The following is a 22,862-nucleotide window of genomic DNA, read 5'->3' as shown; positions in this document are numbered from 1 at the left end:
GAGGGTGGCTGGGTTCGATTCCCGGTGTCGGTCTAGGAAATTTTCGGATTGGAAATTGTCTCGACTTCCCTGGGCATAAAAGTATCGTCGTGTTAGCCTCATGATATACGAATGTAGAAATGGTAATTTGGCTAAGAAACCTCGCAGATAATATCGGTGGAAGTTCTTAATGAACACTAAGCTGCGAGGCGGCTCTGTCCCAGTGTGGGGATGTAATGCCAATAAGAAGAAGAAGAAGCGTAAATAATAAATGACTAATATTCAACAGAATATTGACAGTCCAGAGCCGACTATGAATGTGTCTGGAAGTGAGCTGACAAGCAAAGAAAGGTGGACTACACCAAAAAATTTCGATTATTTTACACTCTGGTCAGCATGAGTTAACCGCCAGAAATTTGAATGGCGAAAGACATCTAACGCCGATTTTCACAAAAATAGGAACTTTTGAGCGAAAAATATTTGGTGCCAGTCATGCTACTATGCTCACCACATACTTTTTCGATAAGAGTGTTTAATTTTGAGAAATTCAACCTTAGGTGCCTTTTGCCAAACTGATTTCAAAAAGTTAACTTCTAGTGTGCCGCTGTAAGCAGGCTTAAAGCAAATAATTCATTAATTGCATGCTCTGCGCAGATTTCTACGATTTCCTTTTTTAGTTTATTCTAAAAGGTTGAAGTTTGGCTAACTCATTTGGCAGTCGGCCAATACTTATAAACTTCACACATGATTTTCGGCTTCCAGGAATGCTTTGATCCACCAGGAATTATAGAATAATTAAATTTCTAGGTTTCCGTTTCTTCTAGGTTTCCTTTTCTTTCGAAAAGGTGCATATCTAATGGCTAGGTATGTCAAAAAAACAAAAAAAATAGGGCCTAGGTCATAAAAACAACAATAATAAAAAAGAACATAACTCATTATTTCAATCAATTATATTATCAATTGAAAATAATTTCTTCGTACCATTAAATATATTAAACTTGCATAAACTCGAATAATGCACTGGTCTCAGCGATAGCAGTGTATAATGGGATATATTCCGTTTCAAGTTGTTATACAGTCGCGATTCGCTGGTTGGGCCACGACCTCGGCCCAACTAACGAATTCGGTTTTTTAGTTGGGCCAACTGACAGCCATTTGAGCACGTGTATTTCGACTTGAACATCACAAATGATGTCCAGTGACGCCCAAACCCGTTTTCCGTGTTTACATTGAATTTTGACGTACGGTTGCTTTTTAGTTGGGCCATGGCCCAACCAGCGGAGGCCCAACTAAAAGGTGACCCAAGTATTAAAATCCCAACCAGCGAATCCCGACTGTACTAGTGTGAATACTTCGTTCAGATGCCTGTTCTGTAACCGAAGTGAAATAACAATTACTGGTGCTTTGTTTCGCAATTCCAAGGTACCTAGTATTGATTATAATAGTAACGGACATGTCACAGATGAACTAGTCTGTTGACAACTGTTGCATGCGTTTGTGCATCATTCAAAGCTCAATAAAGTGCAACAGGCTTCCTCGTAATCAGCCTCCTCCGTTCACTGCCGCTAGCAGGAGAAAAATGCTCATTGAAACGTCGTCGACAATAATATTCATATCCGACTCTCGCTTTCCCTAGACAGCTCTGGCTAACGGTTTGATGAGGGTATGGACATTTGATGGACAGGTACCCGGCCAGTCCATTCGTTTGCCAATTAAAATGTTATCATCTTTCCATTTTTTCCCTCGTGTGGTTGAGAGACAGCATTCGGATTGACCGGGATGGTGAAGTGACATTGCCAAAGCTTTTTCAATGACTGAAAAACGCATGCGTTAGCTCCAACCCCCGACAAGTTCAGTATTTTAATTGATGAGCACGACGGCATTGGGTGGTGCACTAACTGCAACTGCAACTTATTTATTAGCCAGACGCTCCATTCGCAAATCTGGTTTCCCAATCGAACCAAATTGAGATATTGGGACAAGCAGTATTCATTGCCTTTATTCAGGCGATGGTGATCGATAACCCCGGTCAAGTTGACTGCAATTTTACGACATCCGTCCGTATTCTGGCTCTTGTTTCCTTTCCAGTAATATATTCTCGGACAGAAGACACTGGTTCATGACCCCAATGAGATCACTGCTTTGTTTGCCTTTCAAGAACTGCGACTCAAACTCCCATTTGAGCAGATTCGTATCGTGATCCAATTGTGTTGTGGATTCTAAGTAACCAAAGCGAATACGAAATGTCATCCTCCGAAAAGCTCATCTCAGTTACATTGCGTCATTTCGGGTGGATATTTTTCAAGATGAAACGATACGGCACACGGGTGAGCGGCATTGTTTCGGACACAATGGACCACTCTCTGCGTCGGGTACGTGAAATCAGATCTCCAGGTTGGGCAGTGTAGTGTAGCAGAGCAAATGTGCTAAAATTCCACCAAACTGCACGAGGAGGAGGTGAGCGGAAGATGCAGGAACCAAAAAACAAACCACTTTCCCGTAATGATATCATTTGTCATCCCACCAGCGGACACCCCTCAGCTGTAAGGTGATGGTGATGCTGTGCAATCCATTTTATGGACATCGTACGATGCAATCCAACGTCAATAAATTACTTTAAATATATTTTGGAAATAAATACTAACTGGCACTGATTGGTCAGTCAAACTTGGTCAAAGTTCGTTGTCGATTTATATTTGGTAAGAAAAAAAAAGTCTTCGGAGTTATTTTTAATGAAATGTTGATCAACTGGTTTTTAGTCAAATTGTGGACGTACTAATCTAAAACATTTGTTCGTCAAAACGTTGCATTTGAATCCGGCTTCTAAGCAAAATCAGAAATTTGAGTAACATCTACTACGCTGCTTCAATAAAGAATCAATACGACGCGCGCACGCGACCTGAAGCTGGAAATGTTCGATGAAAAGTGAAATCGCAACCACAAACCCGCAGACGGGAAGAGCGATTAAATCAATCTTGACACTCCGGGCACAAGTGCGATCAGTTGTTTCTGCGGTTGGACCTACCACAATCAACACGCGATGTAATTACTAATTGGTGGCGACAAGCTTCGGCTCATTGCGCTGACAGTCCCTACAGATAATTTTATTGGAAGGAAATGAACAATTTCCTGGTGTAATCGATGCACATAACATATATCAGTTTGACAGATTTCGTTACAACAATTAAAGCTTGTTTTTACGCAGAATTGTACAGATTTAGTAATTAGCAAATAAAATATATAACTGAATATATTTCCTATATTAGAAGATTTGTGATCCGCAGAAAAGGCGTGAAAAGTCTCGCAAAATTTTCGAGCTGTTGCATTAATCTATTAACAATGCAAATCGGCAACAATTGCGTTCGATAGGGGATCCTCGAATCGATGTGTTCCATTAAAAAAATGGCTGATCAGACTCTGGGCTAAGATTTTTTGGTCAATATACTATTTTTTACAAAGAAAAACAAACTTTTTTATAGGAGGCCCGGATACAATCCTTTGGCACAGAAATATTCCATCCAGAAGAGGCGGAGCAACTTCAACGTTCACAGAAGTGAGCGTTTTTAATTGCGTTTATTTTTATTAAATTTTTCGAATATGTAATATTATTCATAACTCTTTCAATTCGATTTCCGTGGACATAATTAAATATAAAATATTGTAAAATTAATTCCAACAGCCAGTCAACAGCCAAGCACCGCAAATATAAAAAAAAAATCAAAAAATCGCGAGCTCGGATGGTGGAATTTTAAAACCCTTTGTAGGACTAATTCATAGTCGATTTTCTAGAAACAAATTAGTATGTAAGTTGGGAGATGACGAGTTCTGCTTTAATCAAAGCAATTCAAAGTATCAAGTCTCCCAGTTTCCGGCGTAACTCCCATCTTCTATCTTCCACTAGTTTCTCATAGGCAACCGTGAATAGGATTTGAGCTAATTGGGTTGTTTAGGGGTATCGATGTTTTAACATATTCTGAATCTGCAAGAAAAACCGAGCCAAACTTCAATTTTTCTGTATTTTTGGAGCCCTAGAACTATTTTAAATTTGCGTTTAAAATTTATATGGGACTAAAAATTTGTACTTATGCTGCATGGGCCAACTGTCATTCTATCGATTCAAATATGTTGGAGATCAGAAAACTATCAGGAGATCAGATGTTGAATTATAAAAAACCTCATATTTTTCTTTGCTAAACAACCCAATTGTCCAAGTTCAAATTATCGCTAAGCGAATAAATTTAATCAGTGAAGAGCATTTGTGGTTGGAAAAGGTAATAAAATTTTCTATTTTTTTTACTTTTATGCGATGATGGTAAAAAAAAATCTAATTATATTTTAAATAGGATTAAGATTGTCAAAAATGCATACGTTTGTTTGTATACATTTGTTTAAACATTCTTGGTTTTCTAAATGGTGATGAAAGTAATAATTATGCTTATAGTCAGTTTAGATTACGAGATTTATAACTTGATATAATGTTAAACGACAACTTTGACTTCAAGATACTCCTACAGCATACAGCCGCAATCTCGTCGCTTCTTTTTGCTATCAGATTCTATCAGAGATCAGCGTGATCTATAATTTTCCACGCCAATTTAAATTTGAAGAAATCCGCAAAATTTCCAGTGGAAATTCCGAAGATTCAGCGGAATTTCCGTATAATTTACTGATAGATCTCTACAACATCACATGGAAACTCCAGGAGAATTTTTCGTGAAGATACCAACGATTTTCATAAAATTTCCATACAATTTCTTGTTAAATTTCGAAAAGCTCTCTTCAAAAACCAAGCCAAACTTCGTGTGAAAATTGCGAAGGATTTCCCGTTGAAATCCAAAAAAAATCTCATTGAAATTGAATTTTTGAACGGAAAAGAGTCGTTCGGCAGGAAGCCATTTGGCCGAAGACCACAAGGCTGAAAGTCTGTTTGGTAGAAGCCTACCCGAGCAAAGCTTGATAGCATTTTTTTTTAATTGTTCAAATAACAAAACGTTTAACCGATTCATCTACACTTGATGCCAATTTCAAATTTCTGTTTACTAAATGACTCATTGCTATCCCTGTTACCCTTCTACTTGTTACATCCGCATAGCATGAAACGTGAATTATGATTGCCTTTGGTCGCATCGTTCCTTATCTGGTAAACAGTCCAGATGGTTAGCGCGTCAGTCTAGATGTGCTATAAGTGTGGAGGGTCCGAGTTCAATTCCCGTCTTTGACCGATTTTTTTTTGTATGGTCCCTGAGGTTGTCAAATTATACAGCATTTCACTCCTCGATGGGGGAGTGTAAAATTAGATTCAATTCACTAACACATAACCAGTTCTTATTTTCTCGTGAGCGGAGACCTAATGCAGGGGCCTGCCTTTTTTTTTTTTTTTTTTTACAAGGGAGAATGCATTTACACACTAACCCAGTACACGTGCATTGTAGTTGCCAAACTACCACATGGAAGTGTACTGGAGTGTCGGACTCGACCATACCGGTAATACCGACTAAACTCCCTTGGGCTCCACCATCGTTTCCCCCAGGAACTACCTCGCAGTACTACTTCTGGGGGGATGGCAGTACTAAGCGTACTCGCTCATTATCGCTCACACAGGCACTCGTCCCATGCGAGACTGACTTGGGTGCTCGCACACCATTCACTCCATTTGCATGCACCATGCACCACATGTGCACAACTGTAGGTGTGTGGGTACAACCCACTGCTACCCTGCCGCCGAAGCAGCTTCTCCAAAGACCATTCGCTCCATGTGACCCTTTTTCGGGTGCTCACTCTAACACTCCACTGCAATGCCTCGAGGTGTCGATAGGTACCTCGACTCCTACCTCAGCATGTGCAGTCCATACTCAGACTTCTGCTGCGCTTCGAGGTGACAATAGCGGCGACACGCTATGACACTCCTGCCTCAGCACAACCAGATCACTCACTCCCTGCCGAAGCAGCTCACGCGCTACCCTACCGAAGTAGGGACACTCCCCAACTCACTCTAACACTCCACTGCCATGCCTCGAGGTGTCGATAGCGGTATGTAGGGACCAATCAACGATACTACGCTACGACACTCCTACCTTAGCATGTGCAGTCCATACTCAGACTTCTGCTGCGCTTCGAGGTGACAATAGCGGTGACGCGCTATGACACTCCTGTCTCAGCACAAACAGATCACTCACTCCCTGCCGAAGCAGCTCACGCGCTACCCTACCGGAGTAGGGACACTCCCCATGCCAATTGGCACTCCCTGGGCTTGTGCTTTTGAAGCGGCACATAGTCGCTTTGATAGAGTCTGATTACGGGCACTTGTGGTTTTTTGGGAGGGATTTTAGCAGAGCCCACTGCTAAATCCCACCACGCCCTAGGCAGTTCTCCCTGACTCGCAGACAGCTGGGGAGGGGTTGTCAAGCCCTTGGACATGGTCCATGCTGTCCCTGCTGTCCCTGCTGCCCCAAGGGGCCTGCCTACAATCTGTGCATATGTCCCAAATTATGGCAAACTGTACGCGAAACTAATGCGAGATTGCAATAAAATGTTGCAATCTCTGGTTGGGTGTAGGGGTCCAAATTGGAACATTTACCCTACCATTTAGCAGAACTAAACGTTTAACGGAACGTTAATGCTTCAAAGGGGGGCCAGTGCACGACGCACCCTCGAGGCTAGCTGCGTGTCCTTGCAGCATCGAACATCGTGACTCGCTTTTTTAGAAGAACACTATGGTATCGTGCCAGCGCATTGCCGGCTTTCCAGGTGGCCTTGCCACGCCCTATGTCTTCGGAAGGTGGGAAGGGTCGACTTCGCGCCTGCTTCACTCTGCACGACTGGTATCAAGAATGATGATGCCCCAAGAATGATGGTGCACCCCAAATTGACCTCTCTGCGATAGGGTCTATTCGCCAACACACAGAGGGACTTGCCGACGCGGTGCCTACGCCTGCCCCAGCCTTGACGAGGACCTCTTTCCGTCCTCGGGCTCGGAACCCGCCCGGTTGACTGACGCCGCGAAAGCAACGATACAATGTTGTTCTTCGCGCGGCCACTTGTTCGATAAAAGGATCGAGTTCGACCACAGGGCACCGGTATGACCCATGAAGCCGACTCCGAACTCTTGGACCACCTCTTATTTGCGCCTGAACTAGCCATTCCTCGAGTCCACGCGTCACCTTCTGTGTAGCTCCGAGACGATTTGGACGATAGCCGATAAAACGGCGTTTCAGCCAACTTCATCTTTACACATCCTCCGGACTAGGTTGTCCGGGGTAGTGTCCAGACCACATGTGGCAAGCATGTGGTCACGCATTGTGCGAAAACGCGGGCACACGAACAACACGTGTTCCGCCGTTTCCTCTAAACCTGCGCACACCGGACACTCGGGTGAGGCCGAGTGTCCGAACCGGTGTAGGTACTGTCTGAAGCAACCATGGCCTGTAAGGACCTGGGTCAGGTGGAAAGTGATTTCCCCATGGCGCCTCTTGACCCACGTACCTATCTCCGGTATCAACCTATGTGTCCATCTACCCTTAGTGAAACTGTCCCACGCACGCTGCCATTTGACCATTGAGGCCAACCTGACAGTCCTACGGATGCCTCTCGTGTCGCGCATTTCGAAGCACTCTATGTCTTCACCGATAACGATGTCAATAGGCATCATACCGGTGATGACGCAAAGTGCATCGTGCGACACGGTACGGTACGCGCTCGGAACTCTTAGCCACATGAGCCTATACGTACTTTCTAACTTCGTTCTGTAGCAGTTAATACGCAGGGCCGTGCCCCAAGCTGGCCCCCCATACCTCAGTATGGACAGAGCAACGCTAGCCAGAAGCTTGCGCTTGCTGGCATAAACCGCAAAGCTATTGGACATCATCCGGGACAATGCCACTATAGCTGTGGAGGCACGCTTGCAGGCGAAATTGACGTGACTACCAAAGGTGAGCTTATCGTCAATCATTACCCCCAAGAGTTTGATGGAGCGTTCAGAGGTGACCGTGCAGTTGCCTGCCCTTATCACCGCTTGTTGCTCCGAGTTTCGGTTGTTAACAACAACCACCTCAGTCTTGTGGTGAGCCAGTTCTAACTTCCTGGAACTCATCCACTCCTCCACAATTGCGATCGAGTGGGCTGCAGTCAACTCCACCTCTTCGATCGATTCACCGTAGACCTCCAGCGTAATATCGTCAGCGAAGCCGACGATTACCACGCCCACCGGGAACTTCAACATCAAGACACCGTCGTATATGACGTTCCATAACACCGGACCCTGTATGGAACCTTGCGGAACCCCTGAGGTTATGTCAACGCACTTCCGACCCGCCTCCGTATACCAGTACTCGATTCTGGAAGTAGCTTCCGAGAATCTTGTACAGGTACTCGGGAATTCCAAGACGCAGGAGCGCATCTGCAATAGCTGCCCAACTGGCACTATTGAAAGCATTCCTCACGTCGAGAGTCACTACTGCACAATAGCGAACTCCCCGCCTCTTACGCTGGATAGCTATCTCCGCGGATTTGGTAATCGACAAGATTGCGTCTACGGTCGACTTACCCTTTCGGAAGCCAAACTGGTTGCTCGATAGACCATCCGCACCCTCCGTGCGTATCAACAACCTGTTGAGGATGATCTTCTCGAGCACCTTCCCCGCCGTAACAAGCAGGCATATTGGTCTATATGCCGACGGATCCCCCGGTGTTTTTCCCGCCTTTGGCAATAGGACTTTGGTCATACAAAATGGTCAACTTAGGAGATCTAGATCTCGATTGCGTGTGAACCAATTTTGCTAAAAATTTGACCAGAGCTCAGATATAACTTGAATTTTACCACACCTGAGTTTCGACCATATTGATTCATAGGGTAAAAAATTATCGCGGTAATACCAAAACGATTTTTTTGGCAAAAAATTGATTTTATAATATCTTAAAAATTAAATTCAAGTTATATCTGAGCTCTGGTTAAATTTTCAGCAAAATTGGTTCACACGCAATCGCTATCTAGTTGGGGATCTAGCTGACCATTTTGTATGAAAAACGGCGAGAGGGCTTTTTATTATGCCGGTCGCTGTAGCATTGTAAAGATAATTGAAAAAGCTTTCATATCGTACTAACAAAAATCGTGATGTCACGATGGATTTTTCTTTTTTTTTTAAATCAAAATACGAAAAAAAAACTTTGAAAAATAGAGGCATTTTTAACTTTTAAATTCAGCCACTTTTTTCCCCGCATTTCCCCGCGGAGATATTAAGTTGGGGATCATATTTGGGATGTGTACTTTTAGAATACCACGGAAAATCTTGGGCAAACTTGCGCCATTTTGAGAAAAAGAGATTTGAAAACAAACGCGTCTGGCCTAAAACTTGTCTCTTTTACGTAGCAACATAAATTTCAATATTCTACTGTAAAAAGTTCCTTCCTATTCGTTCTTGATATTTTGTGAATAAAAATTTAATGTCGTTTTGAGATTAATATTTTTTTGTTTAAGAGTCAAAATATTAGGCCCTTTTCAAAAGTTAGTCGCAAAATGACTGAGATTGTTGCTGAACAACATTTCCCTGTTATGACAACATCAAAAACATATTAGGGGAAAGTGGGGCAAGATGGCCACCCTAAGCGGTAACCCTTGTAAAATAGTGACACTCCTTCAAATTCTGCTGATTTGTCCATGAAACACCTTTGTGATGACCCGTCTTTGACATAAGTATCAATAAACACTAATTAATAAAGTTTTAGTATCTTATAAACTGGTTTTAAAGAAGCTGTTTTTATGATGCCTATATTTACCATATGGGGCAATATGACCACCCCCTCGGGGCAAGACGAGCATTGACCAAAAACTATATCAAAAGTGTGCTAAATTTATTAAGAATAGGGGACACATTTCTTGCACTTCTATGGATTATGTTCAAATGATGCTTCGTTTAAAAATGTCGTATTTCGTGTTGATTTCTTGACAACTGGCACTACGACAATATCAGAATTTGCCTAAATATAATTTCTACTGTTAAAACCATATCCTTTGTTTTAAATCATCTCTGATTCACACAGAAACTGTTTTGATCATTTTTTAAATGCATTCAAGGGTTAGGCGACTCTTAATCCTGGAGATGACCTTGTTCCTATGCAGTTGGCAATACCGCCCCAAGCCGTCGCATATCCAAAGATTTATATCCTATCGAACCTAATTACTGTGAATCTCCTCAAATTATTATTGTATAGAGGCTATAGTTATATAAAAGCTTCGGTAAATATCAATTTGTCCTGAAAAATGGGTAATTTAGGCTTCAATTGTTAAATTATGTAATTAGAAAATTATAAGAAAATTCGAATTTCAACTAAACCATCTTCAAATGAATATTACAAGAAGAAGTGAGGTTGACAAAGTGCATTTTTCAGTTGTATAGCTCTTTTACATTATTGTGAACCATCCCTTGTAATAATGATGTGAATATAATGCTCACTTAAGGCATAATTAACGTTGGCTGTCTTGCCCCATATGGCCATCTTACCCCACTTTCCCCTATAAGTTAGAAAGAAGAAAGAAAATATTCTTGTCCGCCTGTTTGTATGGGGGGGGGCATAGTTCGCTACCGGTTAAAATGGCTTTCGGCGTGACGTCGAAAACGCCGCCGCCGACAAATCATCTTTTTGCGACTAGTTGCACAAACTATTGTTCTATCTATATCTGACAAGTCTAGTCTATCTATCGAGTCTATAAGACTGGGAAACTATTGAATCGATCGGCGGGAAAATTTGTATGCGAGGGAATTCGCACCAACTCGAACAAATGTTGGCAGCACCCTCTCAGTTCAATGAAACATTCTGGACATGTATCCTTTGTTACAAAAAGCCACTTTGCATATTTAGTTTTTCCAAAACTGATCTAGACTATCTTTTGAAAAGGGCCAAAGTTTTTTCTACCGATTATTATTCAAATCGATATAATCGAAAAATTACGCATCCTATAAAAAAGTGTTGTATGTGTAGCTATCGCAAAATCACTCAAGTTTGCAAAAAAGAGGTCTCCAATAGCTTTGCGAGCCAAGACGTAGGATTGCCAATTACAGATGTTTTCGGTTTGGAAACTTTTTCGACACCCTGGTCATAGTGTATCCATTGTACTTGCAATTCAATAAGAAAAGGCATAGAAAAGCTTTCAATTAATAACTGAGGAAATGCTAATAGAATACTAAGTTGAAAAGCCGGCCAAGTTTTAGTTGGAATGTAGAGACATTGAAGAAGAAGAAGAACTGAAAGCAGGTTGTTGTCGTACCAAAATTGGAAGTTTACTTTTTCCTAATCGATTATTGATACTTCAATCAAATCGCAATCATATTATCCCTGAATCCCTTCTTCTACAATATTCTCAGCATATTGACTCAATAAAAGTACCATTAACCCAACAAGATCTACCCAAACCCAATCACCCAAAACGGTCAACGCTTATGGAAATGGAAACAGAACATAAAAATAGCAGCAGATCCTGCGTACGATTTCCGATTCGAAAAAAGGGTTCAACTGATGGGGATGGGCTTCATGGGCCATAACGCAAAATTAATAACGCATGAATAATGAATCCCCATTTTTCACATCCTCATCGCGAGATACTCTTCTCGGCCGTACGTTGCCCACAGGTGGGGAATATCCTTCAAAGCACATTTCCTCCTTTCGCGTCCGTCTATGGTTATCTCGCATCAATTATTCACACCACTTCGATCCTCTCCGACCTTTAAACGTAAATAACAAATTACACCTCTCAGTGTTCGAGTCCATCATCGTTCACGACCATCAGGAGTCATAATGGTTCAGTGAAAATTGCGTGTTAGTAGTTTACCTACAATGAACTGTCTCTGCCTACAATCAATGACGACGAGATATAATAATAACAACGACAACGACGGATCATTAAATATCCGTGTTGATTTGTAAAAGCCCATTTAACATAAACGATGAATCTAACCGTTCCGACGGTCGTGTCCGGACGGTTGCGGCGGAAAAGCATCGCCGCCGAAGTGGTTCACTGCATCACCGACCTGCGGTTGGACAACGACGAGGGTGTGTCCCCGAACGGAGGGCACCACCACCACGGCAAACACGGCAGCAAGCGGCGAGGCAGTTTGGGTGGGGAGGCGCCCGTTCGAAGGCCATCACTTGTGTCCAGGTAGTTTGGTGTCCATCGTAGTTTATTGTGGAATATGATTTATTAGTTTGTTTATTGGAGAAAGTAGTAAATGACTTAAATATTTCATTAAAAAAATAATTACCGATGAAGAAACACAATTATTCAAATAAGCGATGCAATTTAAAAGCTTATCATTGGTAAATTTTCTTGTAGCAAACGCGCGTAACTAAAACTCGAAATAAATCATTTTCTCCCGTCTTTTCCCACAGATGGTTCAAACACATATCGGACGCCGCCGACGCGTACAAAGCCCGCACCAAAGGAACGCACGACTACAACGAGGACACCTCGGGTGGCCCCGGTCAGCCTCCAAAGGACAGCTTCGAAACTGTCACCGAGACGCAGAAGATCGAACAAATATCGACGCCGATCGATCGGTTAGAGCGGAAGGATAGCAGCCTTCAGTGTCGTGCCATCAGCACCGGAGGAACCGTCACCAATCATGGGCACCATCATGGAGCTCACGCAACTGGTCCCAACAGTCACCTCATCGGTGGTGGCCTCAATAACAATGAGGATTCCCTGCCGAATCGAAACCACCGGACGACGGCCCTCAACGAGAGCGATGACAACGTCGAGAACGAGGAGAAAGAGTTGATCAAACGGCAAAGTCTGCTGGCGGCGCAAGATGTGTCCAGCGATGATGACCGGTCCAAGGACGAGGACGACCAGGGACGGGACGGCAGTCGAGTGGGAGCCGAGAATAACACGCGCACCCTGACGCAGCAGTGCTCGCTGGTTGCACCGAGTGAGATCCATGTCAGTGTCAGCAGCGCGCTGACCGCCGAACCGATATTGACACCTTCAGGTAAATATTATTCGCGTCGAGTGTGTGCTATTTTGCTGTTTCTGTGTGTCTGATCGGAAGGGCTTCTGGAATTGACTTCCTCCGGAGATTTATGAACCAGCCGGTGCGGGGTTGTGAGGGTACGGAAATGTTTACTCGAACGGATGTGAATCAATTGGATTGAAATGTAGCCGCCTTGATGGTTGATTATCGGGAAATGGAAACCCAGTCACCCGGCCACGTGTTGCCACTATGGATGATGCAGTGATGGTAACCCGTTCATAGGTTAAAACTAGGCATATTTTGTCAGTTAATTATTACAAAGTCGAAGAGTTTTTCCAATATAAATATAAATCGGGTTGCCTATTACCAAGTATAATAGTAGAAACAAAGATTTTGGTGGAAGCGCAATCAATGAAAATGCGAGGGGACTGTAATCCCAGCAAAAAAGATGAAAATAAGAAACCATGCTTGACGCTGGTACTTTTTTTAGTCAACTCATATCAAAAATCTCATGAGTTAAAAATGTTAATGTTCGTTTTAGATAAGCAGATCGAAATTGAGCTCAAGACTTATCTTGCCTACAATTGTTGAACTTCGCACGGACAACATCAATCTTCTTCGCCTTATTCACGAATGGATCTCTGATCCAATCTAGGTACTTATTTTGTTTATTCGAAGGCTTGTTCCGTTCGATCCGGTGTTTATTATTCATAAAATCATTGTATGCTGTTTAGCAACGATCACGTCAATGTCTCGTGCTGAAGTTGATACAAATCTTCCGTCCATCCCTGTCATGTCCGTTAAGTGAATCAGACTGGGTTGTACGAAATTGGCTGATTTTGTTTGCCTTGCCTCAAGTTGACACCAAAGACAAACAAATGCGTTATCGACTGAAAATGGGCAAACATCTTCCCCGAAACGGAACGATCCCAACCGATGAGCGAATTTGAAACTGTATAAATAAATGACTAATAAAGCGCCAATTTGCATATTTCTTCTTACTCTTGCAGAAAAACTACGTCGCCTCGACATGGCCATCCGGAAGACGCTGGTCGAGAAGCAGCGGGTTGTATGTGATATGTTCAAAGTGCCGGACGAGCACTTCCTGGCGATCGCCGACATTGCCGGCCAGCCGGAAGCGCCCCAAAAGGAACCGACCGACATCATTCTGGCCGCCTTTTCCCACATCCAATCGTTGACGGACGTTCTCAACGAGCACATGCGGGTCACTCAGAGCCAGGAGATTTCCGCCGTGTCCACTTCAGTCTGTGATGAGTGCAATTGTAATGCGAATGGGGGTGGCGTTGTCGCTGTCATTGGCAAGAGTACAACGGGTGCCAATGATGCACTCGCTGTTGGGCAACCGGAGCTCAACGGATCTTCGACGGCCGACCCTGCCAATATCAGTAGTAGTAGTAATAGTAATAGCGCCAATTCCCAAGTCACCGCCGTAGGAGTCCCACCGATCGCGGCCATTCTAGAACAGCAAGGTGATCACGTCAACATTACGGAGGACGAGGACGGCTACTGTGAGATCGATGAAGTTAGGTAAGTGACTTCCTTCACTGAACTCCACGGTTTGATGATTCAACAATTCGTTAATTTCGATTACAGAGCTGCAGCCGTTCTGTTGGAATCTCAGCGGGAAGCTGAAAAACTCAGAAAAGCGGAAGCAGAAGCTAAAGCGGCAGCTGCCGGTGCAGCGTCGGATACTTCTTCGACGCTGAACGACAGTGGCGGGGAACCGAAATCGCCGGATTCGCATATCGAAATCAATGATAATTATGATAGTACTCAGGTAGCTTGCACAACGTATTTCTATCCAAAGGCAGCTGATCAAATGCGTTTATTTTTCCGCAGAATCACCTGCAACCTAAATTTACCGGAGTGGACTTGTGCGGTAAAAATCGGCTACTACACGCATCATCACTGGTGCCAACCGTACCGTGCCATCTGATAGCGAGCTACGTGTCTGGCCTGAACGCGCAGATTTCACAGCTATTGGTAGGTGTAGAATATATTATCCACCTGTCGTCCACGAAGGAATCATCTATCTTTTTTTTTCAATTCCATAGCCAAAAATTAGCGAGCGTGATTTGGAGCGCGAACAATTGCGACGGGAAAATCAGCATTTACGGGAACTACTGAATGCAATGCACCAAGAGCGAGTTTTAGAATCACAGGTTGGTACTAATTTTAGGTTTAACAATTTTTTAGAGAAACTTCGAAAACTTCGAAAGGAATTGTTCCGGAAATTTGTTAGGGAATTTATTCGGGAATTCCGTCAGAGCTTCTTACGAAAATTCCTTCAGAAAATCATTTGAAGATTCTTTTGTAAATTTCTTTACGAGCTCCTTTAGAAATATCCTTGGAAATTTTTAAAGGAATTCCTTTGGAATTCTCAAGAGCATTCTCAAAAGAATTTGCAAAGCAATCCCTAATGGATTTCCCGAATAAATTCTTAGATTTCTGCATGAATTCTTTTGTTGATGGCAAAACGTCCAGAAATCATTTCCGCAGGATGCACCATCCCCAGAAAAACATTCACCAAAATGCACACGTCCCCAGAAAGACATTACCCAGAATGTGTCAATCCTTAGAAAACCATAGCCTAGAAAGCACTTCCGGCCTTTGTGTCCACTGGGTGGTCCCCTGGAAGATCCGGAAGATCCGTAAAAATGGTCATTCGTAAATTACATCGTAAAGCGACGGGATTGTTTTGATCTCTGCAGAACCCTGAGTATGCAATTGATGCTTAGACCCACATGCGTAGGAAGTTCCGGAACATCCGTAGAAATGATCAATTAGTAAATTTCATCGTGATGCCTCAGCATTTTATTTTAAACCATTTGTTGCCATACCCTGAGCATGAAATTAATGCTTTGACCCACAAACGGATCGTTGTGTCCTTTTGGAGGTCCCTTCGAAAATCCGGAATACCCGTAAAAATAGTCAATTCGCAAACTGAAGCGACGTCATTTTGATAAATTCAATTTTTGCCGAACCATGTGGGTCAAAGCAAAAAAAAATCCCGTCGATTTACGATGGAATATTCGAATTGACAATTTTTACGGATGTTCCGCATCTTCCATTGGACCCCCCAGTGGACACAATGGTCCGTATGTACGTCGAAGCATCAATTACATACTCAGGGTTCGGCAGAAAATGGTTCTAAAAAAATCCCATCGCTTTACGATTGAATTTACTAATTGACCATTTTTACGAAAGTTTCGCATCTTCCAGGGGACCACCCAGTGGACACAATGGTCCGTATGTGGGTCAAAGCATCGATTCCATGCTCAGGGTTCGGCAGAAAATGATTCTAAAAAAATCCTGTCGCTTAACGATGGAGGTACAGGATCCATAAGTAATTTTACGATGGAATTTACGAATTTAACATTTTTACCGATGTTCCGGATCTTCCAGGGGACCACCCAGTGGACACAATGGTCCGTATGTGGGTCAAAGCATCGACTTTATGCTCAGGGTTCGGAAGTAAATGGTTTTAAAAAATCGAATTGAGCGTTTTTACGGATGTTCCGGATCTTCCAGGGGACCACCCAGTGGACACAATGGTCCGCATGTGGGTCAAAGCATCAATTCCATACTCAGGGTTCTTCAGAAAATTGATCTAAAAAATCGCGTCGCTTTGCGATGTAATTTACGAATGACAATTTTTACGGATGTTCCGTATTTTCCAAGGGACCACCTATTGGACACAATGGTCCGTAGGTGGGTGAAAACATCAATTCCATGTTCATGATTCGGCAAAAATGGTTCTAAGAAAATCCCGTCGCTTTACGATGGAATTTACGAATTGACCATTTTTACGGAAATGTTCCGATCTCGATCTCACTGTACATATATCCATCTCATCGTTAAACAAAGAAATACGGCACCAAGTTCGTCGCTTCTTTTTGTCAACATGCGTGCTCACTGCTGAAAAAAATCACAAAAATAATAAACAAACCAAATTCCTTTCCATTGCTTTGTTTTTGATTGGATGGAAATAGGAGCTATGAGATGAAGTGGCGAACCGTTCCCCTACATGCATTAGTGACGGGTTTGGGTTATGAAATGGTGAGTTGGCATCTGGGAAGAGCGACAGACATAGCTTGGTCCTTACAATTTTTAAATTCCTTTCACGGGTCTACCGATGACAATTAGTCGCCAGTTAAGGTTTGCGTATTTAGCTGATGGTAGCGTAGTCTGGGCACTGTTATCCTTCTGAGCCTTCTAGAGCCTTCTGAGCCTTCTGTGAGCCTTCTAGAGTGTGGTGGGGTTTGACTGGGGTTTGGGTTCTGTTGAACTTCTATAAAAAATAAAGCTGCAAGAGCTGCAAGTGTGCGGCGATTCATATGGTAATTCTGTACCTCTGGACCAATTATTAAAAAAAATATACTTAGGAGGAATCTCAAGAAATCTTGATTTGAAGTTTTTAACTAAGAAATTTCAAAAGAATCCATATGAGAATCGTAAAATATCACCAAAAAAACCCCACAAAAACGTCCAAAAAAGTGTCCAATTGGTTTTCAATAAGTTCGCATTTGTTACCATTTTCATTTCATTTATTTATTTCACATCTAAACATAAAACACTAAATCAATAATTTGACGTCACAAGACACGATTCGAGGACACAGCATTCCTTCCTCGGTTGCGCCCCACGCTCGTCAAGTCGTTTTGTACACTACGTTTTGTAGAAACACTATCTTTGCAAGGTTGCTGTCCGGCATTCCTGCAGCATACCCTGCCCATCGTATTCTTCCAGCTTTAGCTACCTTCTGGATGCTGGGTTTGCCATAGACCTGGGCGAGCTCTATACCATTCTCTTACACAACTATAAATATTTACAACTGACTTAAGTATGTTTTTGTTTGGCTACTTGTTCGAGTTAGTTTAAGTGTTGCTCTGCATTAATAAAATTAAAGGTATAAATTAATTTTAATTTAATTAGAGATGAACCGGTCAAGAACCAAAAATCTCTTAAATAAAGATATAAAAAATAATTATTTAGTGTTTTTGTTTATACTTGAGAGAAGTAAGACGAGAGTTTGTGTAGAATTATAGCAGTTAGAAGCTAAAATGTGATCTCTGTTATGTGCCGTCCAGACTACAAGCTATATCACTTGATACAGAGTAGCTTGACATCAAAGTTCACAAATCTAATTTTCACTGTAAATAATGCATATGACGTCTCATGTCAAGATTATCTATATCAAGTAGCTATATCACCAGTCTGAACGTAGTCTTATACTTGACCACAGCACTTATTAACCAATCTTTGCTGCCAATTCTTGTCAAAATTCTACTTGGACTCGGCGTATCTACAGAACTCTGGAACATGATAATTCAAGACATGGAACTTTGACGTGAGTGAAACCTGCTGCTTTTTCCAGCTTCTGGCAAAACCATCAATTGCTTATTAACCCTTTCCCGTCCACGATTTTTTTCAAAGATTTGAATAGGAATGAATCATCTTTGAGCAAAATATTAAAACAAAAGTTATTTGGCTTGGCTAAAATTAGTGGAAAACGAAAAAAATGTGTTTGATTGTAAATTAATAGTTAATTGATTGTTTTCAAAAGTATAACTTTTTGAACCCAAAATTTATTATATTTCCTGTTTAATGGAACCATAAAGATGTGTCCAATATTCCGTTTTGTTGTTGAAACAATTCGATGAAGGTTAGAAGGTGCAAAATTTGATGGTGCACCACAGACACCATGGGCGGGAGAGGGTTAAAAACCATGCTCGAGTTTCAAAGAGCAGTATCCTGCATACACGTTTCTGAAATCATTCAGAACCTTATGAATGAAATATTAATTAGAGATTTGTTAATGTTCAAGTAACTTACCGAGACGTGGTCCGAAGTATCGGGATTCCAATAAACCCTATGCAATTCGTTGATGCCTAATATGTATCTCACTTATGAAAATCGTACTATTCTGCGGTATTTTGTGAAAGTGCAATGATAAAGAGCTTTTCCTTACCGCAATCCTGTCATTACTAGCCCGATGATCCGTTTGCAGGGAGATCTCAGATAGTGTTCGATCACGAACTGCGCTCACCGTCGTAGCTGCTGTTGAAGCCCAACAGTGCAGTGTGTGAGCTGCTATTCATGTCTATTTTTCGTTGTTCTCTGTTATCGCGCCAATTGCTAGCGTTATGTGCGTAGCAGTTGGCGCGCTGTAAGTCCAATTAGATTTTAAATTTGAATGTTTGTGCACACGTCCCCAATAATTGTGATATATAAAATTAATTGTTTTGCCGTACTAAGAGTCGCCTATAAAAGGCGACTCCACACTCCATGTAATGTACAGTTTCGTTATCGTAACCTCCGAGCTGGCACGCTGCCTCTCGGAGGCAATAAATCCATCAGTTGAAGTCATCAAGCAGTTGTTCTTATTCGTCGTCTGGATCCTGGAGAAAAAGTTAACACAACGTAGGGTCGTCCCACCCTGGACGAAACAGATTTTTAAAAAGGTTCGTCAATTCCAATTGTTACGGTATCCGACGAAGATCTGACCTGTTGCATAATGCTAAACAAATCTTTAAGCTGTCGGTTTTATTCCACCTATGTTTTCCGTACTCCAAGTTTGATCTTTACTTTTGATGCTCGAATACATTTTATTCACACTTAAATAATGAAAAAAAAATATTATAACACAAACTTTAATCTGAATAGAATACTAATTTCCCAAGGTTTTGCTCATGCTCAGAATGTTCTCGCCTTTGGCATTCAACAAAGAATTTGCAGCCTGGACGTGAAATCTCGATCCGTTTGGCATAATGCCATTTGGCATAACGAGTTGAATAGCCAGGGGCCATTTGTCATAACGACCGTTTGGTATAATAAAGAAAACCATTTGGCATAAAAATTAAAAGAATTATAAAAATTCTAGAAAGAAGCTCAATTTACATCTGTATTATTGCCTTTTTCTGGGCATATGCGTATTTTAAGGAGTGATTTACCTTTTCTCCTAACGGGTGGCAACCAAAAAATGGGATTAAAAAATTGCTCGGGATAAAATACAAAGAAGTACAGTTTAATCTGATACATGTTATACAAAGAGTTATCCTTAGTCTTCAAACTTAGACTAATGAATATTGGCATATGTTCCGTGGTTCGCCGTGCTGCTTCTGATCCTGCTTATGAGTTGCTTCATGGCTTTGGCATTACAATCACTTTTGTATACAATAGAGCTGAGTAGACCAAATAATGCTTTTGTAGTTTTCACAACATTTTCACGTTTAAAATGTTCCACCTTGTACTTCTCCCATGATCTTTGTTTGCTTGAAAAAATTACAAAGCGCGCCGCAGTATTGTTTCTACGGCATGTTGTGAGCAATGTTGAAGTGAAAGTGTGTGTTCTTAAAGTCATATTTCTTTTGCCTTCTTCTTCTTCTTCCTATTGGCATTACATCCCCACACCGGGACAGAGCAGCCTCGTAGCTTAGAGTTCATTAAGCACTTCCACAGTTATTAACTGCGAGGTTTCTAAGCCAAGTTACCATTTTTGCATTCGTATATCATGAGGCTAACACGATGATACTTTTATGCCCAGGGAAGTCGAGACAATTTCCAATCCGAAAATTGCCTAGACCGGCAACGGGAATCGAACCCAGCCACCCTCAGCATGGTCTTGCTTTGTAGCCGCGCGTCTTACCGCACGGCTAAGGAGGGCCCTTATTCCGGGTAAATGCGTACTTTTAAAGAAGAAGTCATCTACTCTTTTGCTTCATCCCGGGCAAATGCGTACTTTGAAAGAAGGAGTCATCTACTCTCTTACATTATTCCGGGTCAACGCGTACTTTAAAAAAAATAGTCATTTACTCTTTTGCCTTATTCCGGGAAAATGCGTACCGTCAACTGGGGGGAAGATGATCATTTTTAAGACAAAACATGCAATAACAATGTGTGTTTACATTTTAAATCGAAACAAATATTTTCAAAACATGTACTGCTATACGTTGCAATAATCAACAACTTTAGTTTTCTGAAATGCATTCGCATTTGTTAAAATAAATTAAATTATCACACATTTTTTGAGTAATCTGGTTTGGGGTGAAGTTGATCAAGACAGCTCTACTAAAATCATTATGACCTAGTAGTCAAAATACACTAGGTTATTTGAATGAATGTTGAATTTACTACGTAAAGAAGTTTACGAAGTCAATATTTGAAACGAAAATAGCGTCATTTATGACTATCTCTAAACTTCTTCTACAAACTACATTTTAATGACTATAATCGAAAAACTCGGATTTCCACCTAGCCGTAACATTACTTGAACGGAGAATATTGTTGACTACCGTTTCATAAAAAAAATTGGCACTTTTGACTGACAGATCAAATGATCACCTTCACCTCAATGATCATCTTCCCCCCAGTTGACGGTACTTTTAAAGAAGGAGTCATCTTCTTTTTAGCTTCATCCCGGGCAAATGCATACTTTAAAAGAAGGAGTCATCTACTCTTTTGCTTCATCCCGGGCAAATGCATACTCGCAAACGTAAACAATGCCTTTTCCTGCAAATTTCTCAACAACTAGGTCCGCTCCCAGCTATCAATCATTTGGAACTGGTGGCGCTCCGCGCCTTCTATCAAACAGAAGTGGAAAATATAGCCAGAACTCGTTAATCTTCCTGAAATCAGCATTAGAAGTCAATGTTAACGTTTGCGACTTTCGCCCTTATGAAACAACAATGTCGATATATTCCTACGATTAACCTTTTTGTGCCAAATGGTAGTTTTGCTAAACGGCCCGTTGTATTTAATATATTTTTCGAGGATTATGCCAAATGGTCATTATGTCGAACGGTCGTTATGCCAAATGGCCTCGAGGTACCCAACAAATTATGCCAAATGGTCGTAATGCCTTTAGACATTTAAATCGTTATGGTAAATGGCCTTATGCCAAACGGCATTATGCCAAATGACATTATGCCATATGGGCTTCCCCCGGGTACGTGCCCGGTGCTGGGAATTTTGTTTCATCAGTACCCGGGTAGCTTAATACCCGGCATATAGGCAATAAACTTTGAATGTCCAGGCTAAGGCTGGAGTGGCCTGTGCAATACATGAAAGTCTTCTCCATCCGTCTCGGTCCATGGCTGCACTTCGCCAACCACGCAGTCTGCGGAGGGTCCGCAAATCGTCCTCCACATGATCGATCCACCTTGGCCGCTGTGCACCTCTCCTTTTTGTTCCCGTCGGATCGTTGTCGAGAACCATTTTCACCGGGTTACTGTCCGACATTCTGGCTACGTGCCGATTTTCGCGATGTGAACGATGGATGGTTCCCCTAACAGCTGATGCAACTCGTGGTTCATTCGCCTCTTCCACGTTCCGTCCGCCATCTGCACCCCACCATAGATGGTACGCAACACTTTCCTTTCAAAAACTCACAGGGCGCGTTGGTCCTCCACGAGCATCGTCCAGGTCTCATGTCCGTAGAGAATTACCGGTCTTATAAGCGTTTTGTAGATAGTCAGTTTGGTACGGCGGCGAACTCTATTCAATCGGAGCGTTTTGCGGAGTCCAAAGTACGTACGATTTCCTGCCATGATGCGTCTCCGAATTTCTCTGCTGGTATCGTTATCGGCAGTCACCAGTGAGCCCAAGTACACAAATTCTTCTACCACCTCGATTTCGTCACCACCGATAGAAACTCGTGATGGGTGGCTTACATTTAACTCTCTTGAGCCTCTTCCTATCATGTACTTCGTCTTCGGCGTGTTGATGACTAGTCCAATCCGTTTAGGTCCCATCGGGTCTGAGCTTGACGACCAACTGGCAAACAGCTCACACAACCTCACTTGATCAGTACAGTTGCTGATGAAGAATGTGTGTAGCCGCCAGACATTCTAAATACTCACGATCCTCTAATGTGAACGGGTACCATACACATGTGGAAGTGTT

General features: G+C 42.2%; 1 protein-coding gene across 6 annotated transcripts in view; it reads left to right on the top strand.

Moving 5' to 3' along the window:
- The window catches only part of LOC134225187 (rho guanine nucleotide exchange factor 11), a 421,082-nt gene that overhangs the window by 390,510 nt on the left and 7,710 nt on the right, over window positions 1–22,862 (top strand). For all 6 annotated transcript variants that reach the window (XM_062705053.1, XM_062705052.1, XM_062705057.1 and 3 more), the window contains 5 exons: window positions 12,358–12,956; window positions 13,949–14,486; window positions 14,553–14,736; window positions 14,799–14,942; window positions 15,014–15,121. In XM_062705053.1, the coding sequence (XP_062561037.1) occupies window positions 12,358–12,956; window positions 13,949–14,486; window positions 14,553–14,736; window positions 14,799–14,942; window positions 15,014–15,121 (1,573 nt within the window). The remainder of the gene's footprint in view (window positions 1–12,357; window positions 12,957–13,948; window positions 14,487–14,552; window positions 14,737–14,798; window positions 14,943–15,013; window positions 15,122–22,862) is intronic.

This window comes from Armigeres subalbatus, chromosome 3 (assembly GCF_024139115.2).
Source record: "Armigeres subalbatus isolate Guangzhou_Male chromosome 3, GZ_Asu_2, whole genome shotgun sequence".
NCBI lineage: Eukaryota > Metazoa > Arthropoda > Insecta > Diptera > Culicidae > Armigeres > Armigeres subalbatus.
The sequence above is the reverse complement of the archived record's forward strand: the minus strand, read 5'-3'. Positions and strand labels throughout refer to the sequence as shown.